Genomic DNA, 11,642 nt, shown 5'->3' on the forward strand with positions numbered 1-11,642 from the left:
GGCCTTGGTTCAGTCCAAAACTTGTGGTTTTTCTTCTAAGTAGTTGGTTTCCCCAGAGGCTTGAGTCCGAGGACCATACAAGGCCTTGGTTCTGTCCAAAACTTGTGGTTTTTCTTCTAAGTAGTTGGTTTCCCCAGAGGCTTGAGTCCGAGGACCATACAAGGCCTTGGTTCTATCCAAAACTTGTGGTTTTTCGTCTAAGTAGTTGGTTTCCCCAGAGGCTTGAGTCCGAGGACCATACAAGGCCTTGGTTCTGTCCAAAACTTGTGGTTTTTCTTTTAAGTAGTTGGTTTCCCCAGAGCCTTGAGTCCGAGGGAGTCCGAGGACCATACAAGGCCTTGGTTCTGTCCAAAACTTGTGGTTTTTCGTCTAAGTAGTTGGTTTCCTCAGAGGCTTGAGTCCGAGAACCATACAAGGCCTTAGTTCTGTCTAAAACTTGTGGTTTTTCGTCTAAGTAGTTGGTTTCCCACGAGGCTTGAGTCCGACGACCATACAAGGCCTTGGTTCTGTCCAAAACTTGTGGTTTCTTGTCTAAGTAGTTGGTTTCCCCAGAGGCTTGAGTCCGAGGACCATACAAGGCCTTAGTTCTATCCAAAACTTGTGGTTTTTCTTCTAAGTAGTTGGTTTCCCTAGAGGCTTGAGTCCTAGGACCATACAAGGCCTTGGTTCTGTCCAAAACTTGTGGTTTCTCGTCTAAGTAGTTGGTTTTCCCAAAGGCTTGAGTCCGAGGACCATACAAGGCCTTGGTTCTGTCCAAAACTTGTGGTTTTTCTTCTAAGTAGTTGGTTTCCCCAGAGGCTTGAGTCCGAGGACCATACAAGGCCTTGGTTCTGTCCAAAACTTGTGGTTTTTCGTCTAAGTAGTTGGTTTCCCTAGAGGCTTGAGTCCAAGGACCATACAAGGCCTTGGTTCTGTCCAAAACTTGTGGTTTTTCGTCTAAGTAGTTGGTTTCCCAGAGGCTTGAGTCCGAGGACCATACAAGGCCTTGGTTCTGTCCAAAACTTGTGGTTTTTCTTCTAAATAGTTGGTTTCCCCAGAGGCTTGAGTCCGAGGACCATACAAGGCCTTGGTTCTGTCCAAAACTTGTGGTTTTTCATCTAAGTAGTTGGTTTCCCCAGAGGCTTGAGTCCGAGGACCATACAAGGTCTTGGTTCTGTCCAAAACTTGTGGTTTTTCATCTAAGTTGTTGGTTTCCCCAGAGGCTTGAGTCCGAGGACCATACAAGGCCTTAGTTCTGTCCAAAACTTGTGGTTTTTCTTCTAAGTAGTTGGTTTCCCCAGAGGCTTGAGTCCGATGACCATACAAGGCCTTGGTTCTGTCCAAAACTTGTGGTTTTTCTTCTATGGGACCTTGGCTTTAGGGGAGTTAGCTCCTCGGCCGAGCCCCTATAACCATCTGCACGGCTGACGCTATAAAGCGTAGCCCCTAGTCAAGGATCGTAGCCCCTAACGTAACTTTATGCTAGAACACTATAATCGGCTGGTAGAAATGACAAGGGAACTGTCTCGAACTATCGCCTATGCCAAGACACAAGCCCTCCCCACAGACGGCACCAATTGTAGGGACTCGATTTTTAACGACCCATAGACGACGTTGGGCTCGCATGTAAAAGGCCCCAACAATATGATTTGTAGAGAGTGGGCCTGAAAGGCATGACCTTGGGCACAGGTGAGCGGTTTAGTCGTAGTTCCTACGGGAATTTTTGTAAGGACGGGCTTGGCTTGACTAACTAAACCCTTCATTAGCAAGGGTTGTAAGACTTAGGCTTCACCGGCCCTTCTTTTAGCTTTGTTTTCTTCTCCTTTTATAGTAGTGTTTCATTCCCCTTTTTGTGTCCACGTGTTAGTTTTACTTTTTTGGGGTGCAGGTCTGTCCAGTCAACCCATACCTAGAGTGGTTGGGGGTTGCTGGAAAAGCACAAGGGCATGAGTTTGAGTATGGGCTTGTCAGATGCAGAATTCTGTATTACTTTGTTGGCGGCTTTTTCCCTTGCCCTGCCCCTGTACCAAGTTTGCTTCTTTTATCCAGGTGTTTTGGGAGGTGCTGAGCATAAGATCGTCCTCGGCCATGTCCTTGTGCCCTTATTGGGCTTTCATTAGGCGTCCTCGGAGACAGCTCTCCTCGGCTTAGGCCTTGGGCCCAAACGAGGAGTGGGCTTGGGCCACAAATTATCAGGCCCCACAGTTAGCAACATATTGTAACTATCTAAAAAAAATGTAATTTTTTTAAAGAGAAAATGCTTAATTAGGAGTATTTGATTATTCCTAAATCACAATAATCATCCAAAAAGATCAACGCTAACAAGCAATGATATATGTTTTTACTTGACCTTCCAAAATATCATTCAAAGAGACCAACTTACTCACAAGATCGAGCAGTGATCCCTCAAATGTAATAAATAAATAATAATAATAATAATAATAATAAAAATAAAAAAAGAGAAGAGAAGCCGTTATTGTGCAACCCAACCGTCTATATATAGTCCACTATATTTTATTTGTTTTGCATTCATGTTACTTATATTGCACATCAATTTGTTCAACACTTATACTTCCACAGCACTCTGTTTTTCAAACGCTAACACTACCAATTCATGTTTCTCATGGCACTACGTCAAAACCTGGTAACAACAATTCATAGAGTACCCAAAAGAACAAACATGCAGTTAATTATTTTATTAAGAGATCTAAGGAAACAGTGAATTACAAAAAAAAAAAAAAAACATAAACATAAAGGGAAACAGAAAACTACAAAACCAAACTTCTATGTTGAAGTACTGCATGCGCCTTGTGACACACTTCACTGAGCTGTATTTAAACCATGAGGGGCACTATTTGGAGATCTAGTTTCATCGGAATTAGTGTGAATCATCAAAAACTTAATGCCCTTCACCATCGCTTGGACCGGAATGCTTGCGTCCCCAGAGGTCGAGAACTTCAGCAAAATAATGATCCGTCCCTGCTAATTGGCTTGGACTCATTGGTTTCGTCATTGCACGGTGGTGATGGTGATGATTTGGTGCATGCAAAGTGCGTGCTTGTATGATAGTGAACACCGTAACAAAGCCCAAGAAAAGGACTAGGACAATAAAACGGCAAGCTTGGAGTTCTCTAGCCATGAATGCATATAGTAGTATTTATCTTTGTTCATAGATAAATGAGGATGTGAAGTTGGGCTGAAAAGTTTGGTATTTATAGAAAGAGATGGTAACTCGTAAATTTGGAGGAAATGTACAATGCAAATTTCAAACACTTGATGGATTGTGTCTTTGTAAGGAAGCGTGCAAGGACACTCATATGGAAAAAAAGAGAGGTGTAAAACATTTGGGTTGGAAACTTGGGGTGCAATGAACACATTTGAGTTTTGAGGAGTTAATAAAAGTTAGCCAATTACCGCAACAATTTCACAATTTTGGTTACAATTCGTCTATGTGGCAAGTTGTAAGTGATAAAAAAAAAAATTATAGGTTTGTAATTCCATCACTTACAAGTCACCACGTGGAGAAGTTGTGGAAATAGTGGGCGAGCCAAACTTACTCAGTGAACAATCGAGGCCGGAAGCTATATATAAGGTCAATCTTGTAGAGTGAGAAAGTCAATAACCGGTAATTTTGAATTTAAAAACTCGTCCACATGGTTTTCTTTGACCATATTTTTTTTCGGTGCATAGGATTCATGTTTCAGAACAATGTAATGCGTGCTTCAAACTTTACATTTTTTTCGAGCTTCCTAATGTCTCGGTTTATATACAGTCAGTCTAAGTCGATGTTAATTGTCAAAGAATACGTGTTATTGTTGTTTTTTCATTCATTTGCTAAGAATAGGTGTCAAATTTGTCAATAACTAACTGTTTTTTGGATTATATGTATTTTATTTTAACATGGCAAAATGCTATAAATTACTTTATTACTGATGATGCCGAAAATCGTTAATAAGTCACACAGTGCTCACGTGCTCGAGACAATACTTGCGAAACAAAAACAAAGAAAACCCTAGGAGAATATCGGTGAGGTATCGGCCAAAGACCTTCCGAATGTTAAGTTAGAGAATTTTCACAATTCTAGAGTGTTAGAGTTGGGGAATTATGCGTACCTTGGTTTGTGAGGGTCTTGGGGTTTTTATAGTAGCATGGGGTTGAGATTCGTTTCTTGGCTGAGAAGATCTTTCCTTGTGGGAGAGATCTTTTTTATTTTGCGTATCTTACGGGATCTTTTCCTTATAGGACTCTCTTGATTAGGGTTAAGAGTGGGACACAATATATTTCCTTATATGCTTATGCGTGGAGGTCAAGTCATGTCAGCTTTGTTCAAGGTTCGCTTATCCTCTTCAGCTTCTCCCCGTCAACTTCATATCCCATCAATATCTTCTAGTCGTCTCATTCAAATGTTTGTTGTCTTCAGGGTGCAGCCGTTAGCCATGAGGTGGAATCGTCGACTTTCACTCTATCATTGTTAGGCCATGAATGTGCAAGCGACGCTAACGAGTTTATTAGGACCGTCGCTTCAACCTAATATGGACGACTTCATCAAAACCACAGAATTATCCTTATCATCTGCCCCCTACTCCATAGCCCCGTCGGCTTTAGCCAACGAGTTATGGAGTTCAATTCGTAGCTCTCTTCTTTTTCCCTGTTTATTATTTTATTTATCGAAAAAAAAAGAGTGCATTTATGGGTGATTCCTCGAGTAGCCTTTATTAATTGCATGGACACGTGGCTTAAGTGGATTGGCTTCGTTTTTGGATGAGGGTGTCGCTTCGTCTTCTGTGCACTTTTCATCCTATATATATCTCAGTTCCTTCCTCATTTTCTCCTATTTCATCATTGTTGATCTTCAAAGAAAGAGCTTTGCTATTCCGAGAACTTTGCTCTAGTCACCTTGCTAACTTTGTTGGCTTCGTTCTTTTGCTGAGACCATCACCTTTCAAGGAATCGTCTACTTGGTAAGTCACCATTTCCTTTCCTTCATTCTACCTCTCATCTTTGTTTTTCTAGTTCATCGTTTACCTCTTTTAAAGAGGCCGTCAACTTAGGCACTTTGAATACCTCCATCACTTGTAGGTAAATAGATGTCTAAAGAAGTGACAAGTGAGCAGTCGCCAGTTCGTGAGGGAGCAGGCTACGACGAGGTCTTCCAGACAAGTCATGAGCTTGAGGAGAGCCTTTCTTGGTCGTTAGAGAGGGAAATGTCAGCTCGTTCTCCTAACGAGGAAATGGAGAGTTGTGTTGGAGAGGGAGGTGAGGAAGAGGAGATAGATGAGGGAGAGGTTGAAGGTGATGAGGGAGAAGATTATGACGGGGACGAGGGTGATACTGACGAGAGAACCCTCGAAGCTGGAAGTTTAGGAAGCCTTGGGAATGGGCATGCTTGTCCGTTTATCCTTCCTAAAATGTGGACCGTCAAAGATTTCTTGCCGATGATGACGGTCAATATATTTAAGAATTTGAGGGATCATTACCAGATCCCTGACCATATCCCGATCCGTCTCCCTGGGAAATTCGAGAAGTGCTACTTAGGGAAGACTACGGACATTGGCATGTACGACGCTATGTTTGCAGCGGGAGTAAGGTTGCCACTGACAGTGTGGCACCATTAGTTGGCTAATTTTCTTGGATTATTTATCAGCTAGATTGCTCCAAATGCTAGGAGGATCTTTATAGGGGCTGAGATTTTGTGGGGTCTTCTGAGTGGTGGGAACCGTCAGCTTTCGTTGGACGAGTTCTTTTATTGTTATAGACCTCAACACATCGTCACGTCCCAAGGAATATACCACTTTGCTGCATAGAAGAAAAGTTTAAGACTTGTGTCAGACATGCTCGACTCAAACAGGAACCGAAAAGATAGATACTTCTTCGTTCAGGGGATGGATTGGGTATGCTGTCTAAAAGAGTGGGTTACAATGCCCCACGGTTTTGACAATACTTGGGGTATTGTCAAGGATTCAGGTTTAGCACGGTCAGTTTTTGCTTTAACTTTTCCCATTTATTTGTTAAGTGCTTTAATGTCGTCGTTTTCCTTTTTTAGCTAGTGTTCATCTGAACATAACTGACAAGCAGGAGGCCTTCATCTGTCAGGTCCTTGAAATTCTATTCGAGTAACGGAAGTGTAGGGACTTGATCACCCTCGACACGCTGCACGCATATTGTGGAGGTTCGTAGCCGATGCCTACAGCTTGTAGATTAAATACTTATTCTTGTCGGTGTAAGTGATTTATTTTCTTCCATCATTTTTTTATTTTTGTCGTCTCTTGGTCTAATGCTTGTCATTTGTCTTTTGCAGAAATGGAGGCAGCCATGCAGAGGGCATAGGTGAGGGCAGCTACTGCGCGTAGGAAAGAGGAATAGAAAGCGAAGGGGAAGGAAGGGTCGTCCTCGTAAACCCCTAAGGCCGTCGAAAAGGGGGTGCCCAAGAGGAAGGCTGACGGGAAGGACAATTGTCCTTCCAAGAAAGTCATTGTCACCCTTGGGGATAAACTCCCTAAAAAGCCGTCACCCCCCAAGCCGAGCCATGGGGCAGGCAAGCTGAAGGGACTACGTCATCTTCTTACTCACAAGGACTACGTCATTGAGATGATTGAGTCAATCATTAAGGATAAGGACGTGGACCCTTGTGCTGAGCAAATGATGGAGGAGCTGGGGACGTCAGGCCTTTTTCACCTTGCCCGGGTACATCTCTTCCATTTTTTCTTTCTTATTTTTATTTATTCACTATTCAATAGCTAATGGTTGTTCTGTTTGTAGGCGTTGGTTGCACGAAGGCGCTGCAAGATAGGAGTGTCGCCCAAGAAGGGGTGATTGCTCGTTTGCGCAAGCACAATGGGACCTTGACCGATGAGCAAGAGCAGTACAAGGGGTCCTTTAGTACTCTCAATACGGAGGTAAAGGAGCTAAGGGAGAAGCTTAAGGAGAAGGGTCGTTAGAAGAAGAAGGAGCAAGAAGCTAAGGCAGCGATAGAAAAAGAGCTAATGGCCCTTCTCGGGCAGGTAGAGATGGCCAGGGCTGACGCCGTGAAGGAATTTAAGGCTTCACAGCCATTTATTGATTCCTGCGCTGTCTACTGTGGTGACGGGTTTGAGGATTACCTTAAACAGGTCAAGTCCATCTACCCTCACTTGGATTTATCCAAGGTCATCATGGACGACCCCCTGCTGTCAACTCCTGCTAGCAACACTATCCAGGAGGAAATTGATGTCTCTGTAGAGTTGGAGTTTGATCCAAAAGATGATAGCGTCATCCTTGCTCAACCCGCTGTGGATCCTCCCGTCACTCCTTTGGTCCCGTCCACTGAGCCTTTGAATGTTAAGAACCCTTTAGCTCAGGACGTTCAAGACAAAGATGACAAGAACCCTCCGGACACCCCAGCCTCTTCGTTTTCTACTTCTTGAATTATTATATATTTAGTCTAAGCCTCAGACAATGTTAGACGCCCCTTTGTTTTGGGCTCTTTTTGTAAAATTATTGCTTTATTTATGGTACATCTTATTATTTTGCACCTATCGCTTTCAATTGTGCTTAATTTCCATGCGCATGTCTTTTCAAGAATTTGATAATCAGGAAGAATCCGTTGGCTTGTAGACTCTTGTGATAGCCCCGTCCACTTATGGACTTGAAGAACACCAAGGTGTTCTTATGGAATGAACTCGTTTGCCTGTGGGTATTGCAACAAATCCGTTTGCTTGTGGACTTGAATAAATTCGAGGCCTCTCAATGGGTCGAACTTGTCCACTTGTGGATTTTAATAATAACAAACTCGTCCTCTCAAGACCTTTCTAACGTACACGTCTTTAGTAATGAACTCATCCACTTTAATAATGAACTTGTCCATTTTAGGGACTTAATGATGGGCTCGTTCACTTATGGACTTTGTAGTTTTACTGCATCCACTCATGGACTTGATAATAATATTAACCCATCCTCATAGGATGAACACGTCCACCTATGGACTTTAATAATGAATCAGTCCACTTGTGGACTTAATAATAAGTCATCCTCATAGGATGAACTCATCCACCTATGGACTTTAATAATGAATTCATCCACTTGTGGATTTGATAATATTAACTCATCCTCATGGGATGAACTCATCCACTTATGGACTTAACAATGAATTCGTCCACTTGTGGATTTGATAATATTAACTCATCCTTATGAGATGAACTCGTCCACTTATGAATTTAACAATGAATTTTTTCACTTGTGGATTTGATAATATTAACTCATCCTCTTGGGATGAACTCAACCACTTATGGACTTAACAATGAATTCGTCCACCTTGTGGAATCGATAATATTAACTCGTCCTCATGGGATGACTTCGTCCACTTATGGACTTAATTATGGATAAACATGTAGAACAGACATGTAGAAACAGATAAATATGCTAGTCATATCTGAATAAATTCCTCTTATTATGATAAATGCATGCATACATAGAAAAATTGTTCTTTAAAGAAAAAGACCTGCCCTTTGGGCTTTAAAAAGTATTGTAGCAAAAATTAATTAAAATAAATTGGCAAATGAGGAGTTTTGCTCTTCATGCTATCATCTACTGGTAGTATTTTCGGAGATGCTCGGTATTCCATGGATGGTACAACTTCTGTCCGTCTAGTGTCTCCAGGTGATAGGTGTCTTTCTTGTGCCATGACGTAATTCTATATGGTTCGTCCCAGTTACGGCCGAGCTTTCCTTGGGTGGGGTCTCTAGCGACGCCCATTACCTTCCTCAAGATGAGGTCTCCAACCTTGAAGTCTCTGTATCTGACTCGGGAGTTGTAGTGCTAGGCCATAAGGTCCTGGTAATGTGTGAGTTTTTGTTAAGTTGTTGCCTTGACTTTGTCTAGTAGATCGAGCAGTAGGCAAATAGCCTCGTCATTTTTTCTTTCATCATGATTACCCACTTTGTAGCTTGTGAGTCCAACCTCTGCTGGGATGACTGCCTCGCTTCCATATGCTAGTTGAAACGATGTCTCTCTTGTAGGTGTTTTGGTTGTTGTTCTATACGCCCATAGTACGCTTGATAGCTCTTCTGGCCATACACCATTTGCCCCATCGAGCCGAGTCTTGATAATTTTAAACAAGGATCGGTTCGTGACCTCAACCTGCTCGTTGGCTTGAGGGTGGGCGGGGGAGGAGTAGTGGTTCTTGATTCCTAAATGCGAGCAAAAATCCCTGAAGGAGTCGTTGTCGAACTGTTTCCCATTATCTGAGACCAAGACTTTGGGGATCTCATACCTGCAGTCGATGTTTTTCCAAACGAAACTTATCACATTCTTCTCCGTAATAGTAGCCAAGGCTTTTGCTTCTACCTATTTAGTAAACTAGTCTATGCCTACTATAAGGAACTTTAGCTGCCGCATTGCTATTGGGAATTGACCCATGATGTTGAGTCCCCATTGAGCGAATGGCCCCGAGGCTGTCATCGGGGTCAGTTCTTCCGTCGGCTGTCTGATGATGTTGCTGAATCTTTGACATTTGTCGCAGGCTTTTACATAAGCCTGGGCATCCTTTTGCATAGTAGGCCAGTAATATCCAGCTCGAATTAGTTTATGTACCAATGACCGTGACCTTGAGTGGTTCCCGTAGATCCCTTCGTGTACTTCTCTCATGTCATAATACATTTCTTCGAGGCTTAAGCATCTTAGGAATGGGCAGGAGAAGCCTCTCTTGTACAAGACATCACTTATCAATACGAATCGTGTTGCTTTGACCTTCAGCTTCCTTGCGGCTTCCTTACTGTCTAGTAGTGCACCGTTTTTCAAGTAGAAGACTAATGGTGTCGTCCAGTTACTTTCAGAACCTATCTCCTGCATATGGATGGGATCTATTAATGGTGAAAGCTGAACGAAGGAAAGTACCTTGTTGGGGGTGATCATGAGTTCTGCTAATGCGGCCTTGGCAAGATGGTCGACTTGCTCGTTCTCTCCACTAGAGATTTGAACAATCTTAGCTTGTAGATCGTCCACCCTTCTCTTTACTTGCTCCAGGTACTTCTTCATCCTCTCGCCCTTGCATTCGTAATCACTATTTACTTGATTTGTGTCGACCTGGGAATCGCAATGAATAACCACTCTCACGGCCCCTGCTGCTTTAACGAGATCTAGTCCCGCAATTAGAGCTTCGTACTCTGCTTCGTTGTTGGTCGTAGGGAAGTCGAGACGAAACATGCATTCGATCTCGTCCCCTTCTGGAGAATGAAGTACAATGCCTGCTCCACCATCCTATCTATTGGATGATCCGTCTGTGTGTATACTCCACTGAGGATACTCTTTTGCCCCTTAGCATTCCATGTTAGTGAACTTCGCAATGAAGTTAGCAGGCGGTATTGTACGTCAAATTCACTCAACTTTATAGGCCATAGTGCCATTCGTTCAGCATCCTCAGGATTGCTCATTGCTCGCCATAAGGGCTTGTCTGTCAGGACAATCACCGTGTGGGCTTGGAAATATGGCTTGAGCTTGCAGGCTACTATAACCAAAGCGAAGGTGAGTTTCTCCATCGATGGGTACCTCTCCTCTGCACCACGAAGTGCCCAACTGGCGTAGTCATAGTTGTCAGTATCGTACGATACGCGATACATATTGTAAGGGTGTATCGTAAGCGCTCATGAATCGTCTGATACATAGGTGCATATCGTATGAATCGTATCATATCGGTGAATAGTACGTATCGTACGATACATAGACATGTAAGGTTTAAATGAGTTTTTTTGTTTAAATTTGTGGTTTTATTTGATTTAAACAAGTTGTTAGACTTTGTTAATACAAAATTATTGGGAAACTTAATTAAGTCTAATGAAATAGCAAATCCAGGAGTTTTTTTCCTCCCTTCTCTTTCTCCTACAAAATTTAGACTATACTCATAACACTTACTTTCATATGTGCAAATTTATTTTCTATGTTACTAATAATGTATTAAATGAAAATATAATTATTTTTTATTTTGATATTATTATTTTGAGTCTAAAAATCTAGAATTTCAAGAAAAAATATAAAGAAAAAATTATTAGAATAAAAAAACCAAAAAAAAGAAGTAAATGTTGATAATAATAAAGAAAATGTCTTTGAAAAAATAATTTTGCAAGATGCTGAACATGATGATAACATTGACTTAGATGGAGTTGATTAGCCAAGATGATGAAATGCTATTATTATTTTGGTTCATATATCATGTATTACTTCTGAATTTAATCAATTTGAATGTGCATGTTATAAACATAAGTTAATTTGATTTATTTAGTTAGCTTTGTTAAATTTTATTACATAAATAATGATTAAATTGGTCATTAGTTGAATATATTTTGAATTTATAATGAATATACATTTTATATATGTATATCTATAATTATTTTATAATTTTATTAGGTGTTTGTGTATCAATTTGATACGATACACAATATAAAAAATAAAAAACTGATTTACGATACGATTCAAGATTTGACAACTATGGGCATAGTATACGGGCTTTTGCACCTGGTCTTCTTCTCTGATCAAGGCCGCACTGTTGGCAGCTAGGGATATAGCCAAGTAGAGGAACAATTTTTCTCCTGGTTTTGAGGGGCTTAGTAATGGCTAGGAAAAGAGGTAAGCCTTTAGATCCTTAAGTGCTTGCTGACACTCGACCATCCATTTAAAAGATTTCTTCAGCATGC

General features: G+C 41.5%; 1 protein-coding gene across 1 annotated transcript; it reads right to left on the reverse strand.

The window, feature by feature from the left end:
- Positions 1-8,541: 8,541 nt before the first annotated feature.
- On the reverse strand, positions 8,542-10,571 carry LOC126702949 (uncharacterized). Its single transcript, XM_050401821.1, has 4 exons — positions 10,259-10,571; positions 9,338-10,178; positions 8,893-9,226; positions 8,542-8,772 (listed from the first exon to the last, which is right to left on the reverse strand). The coding sequence occupies exons 1-4, from the start codon at positions 10,569-10,571 to the stop codon at positions 8,542-8,544; spliced, it is 1,719 nt and encodes a 572-aa protein (XP_050257778.1).
- Positions 10,572-11,642: the final 1,071 nt, after the last annotated feature.

This window comes from Quercus robur, chromosome 2, assembly GCF_932294415.1.
Source record: "Quercus robur chromosome 2, dhQueRobu3.1, whole genome shotgun sequence".
In the NCBI taxonomy this organism is placed as follows: Eukaryota; Viridiplantae; Streptophyta; class Magnoliopsida; order Fagales; family Fagaceae; genus Quercus; species Quercus robur.

Excerpts from the sequence above, each read along its gene's own strand:
- LOC126702949 (XM_050401821.1), bottom strand. The coding sequence starts at position 10,571 with ATGTATCGCGTATCGTACGATACTGACAACTATGACTACGCCAGTTGG. Across the intron at positions 10,179-10,258 it reads GAATGCTAAGGGGCAAAAGA|AAGGGGACGAGATCGAATGC; the intron begins GTATCCTCAGTG and ends TTCATTCTCCAG. Across the intron at positions 8,773-8,892 it reads TTGGACTCACAAGCTACAAA|CACTACAACTCCCGAGTCAG; the intron begins GTGGGTAATCAT and ends CTTATGGCCTAG.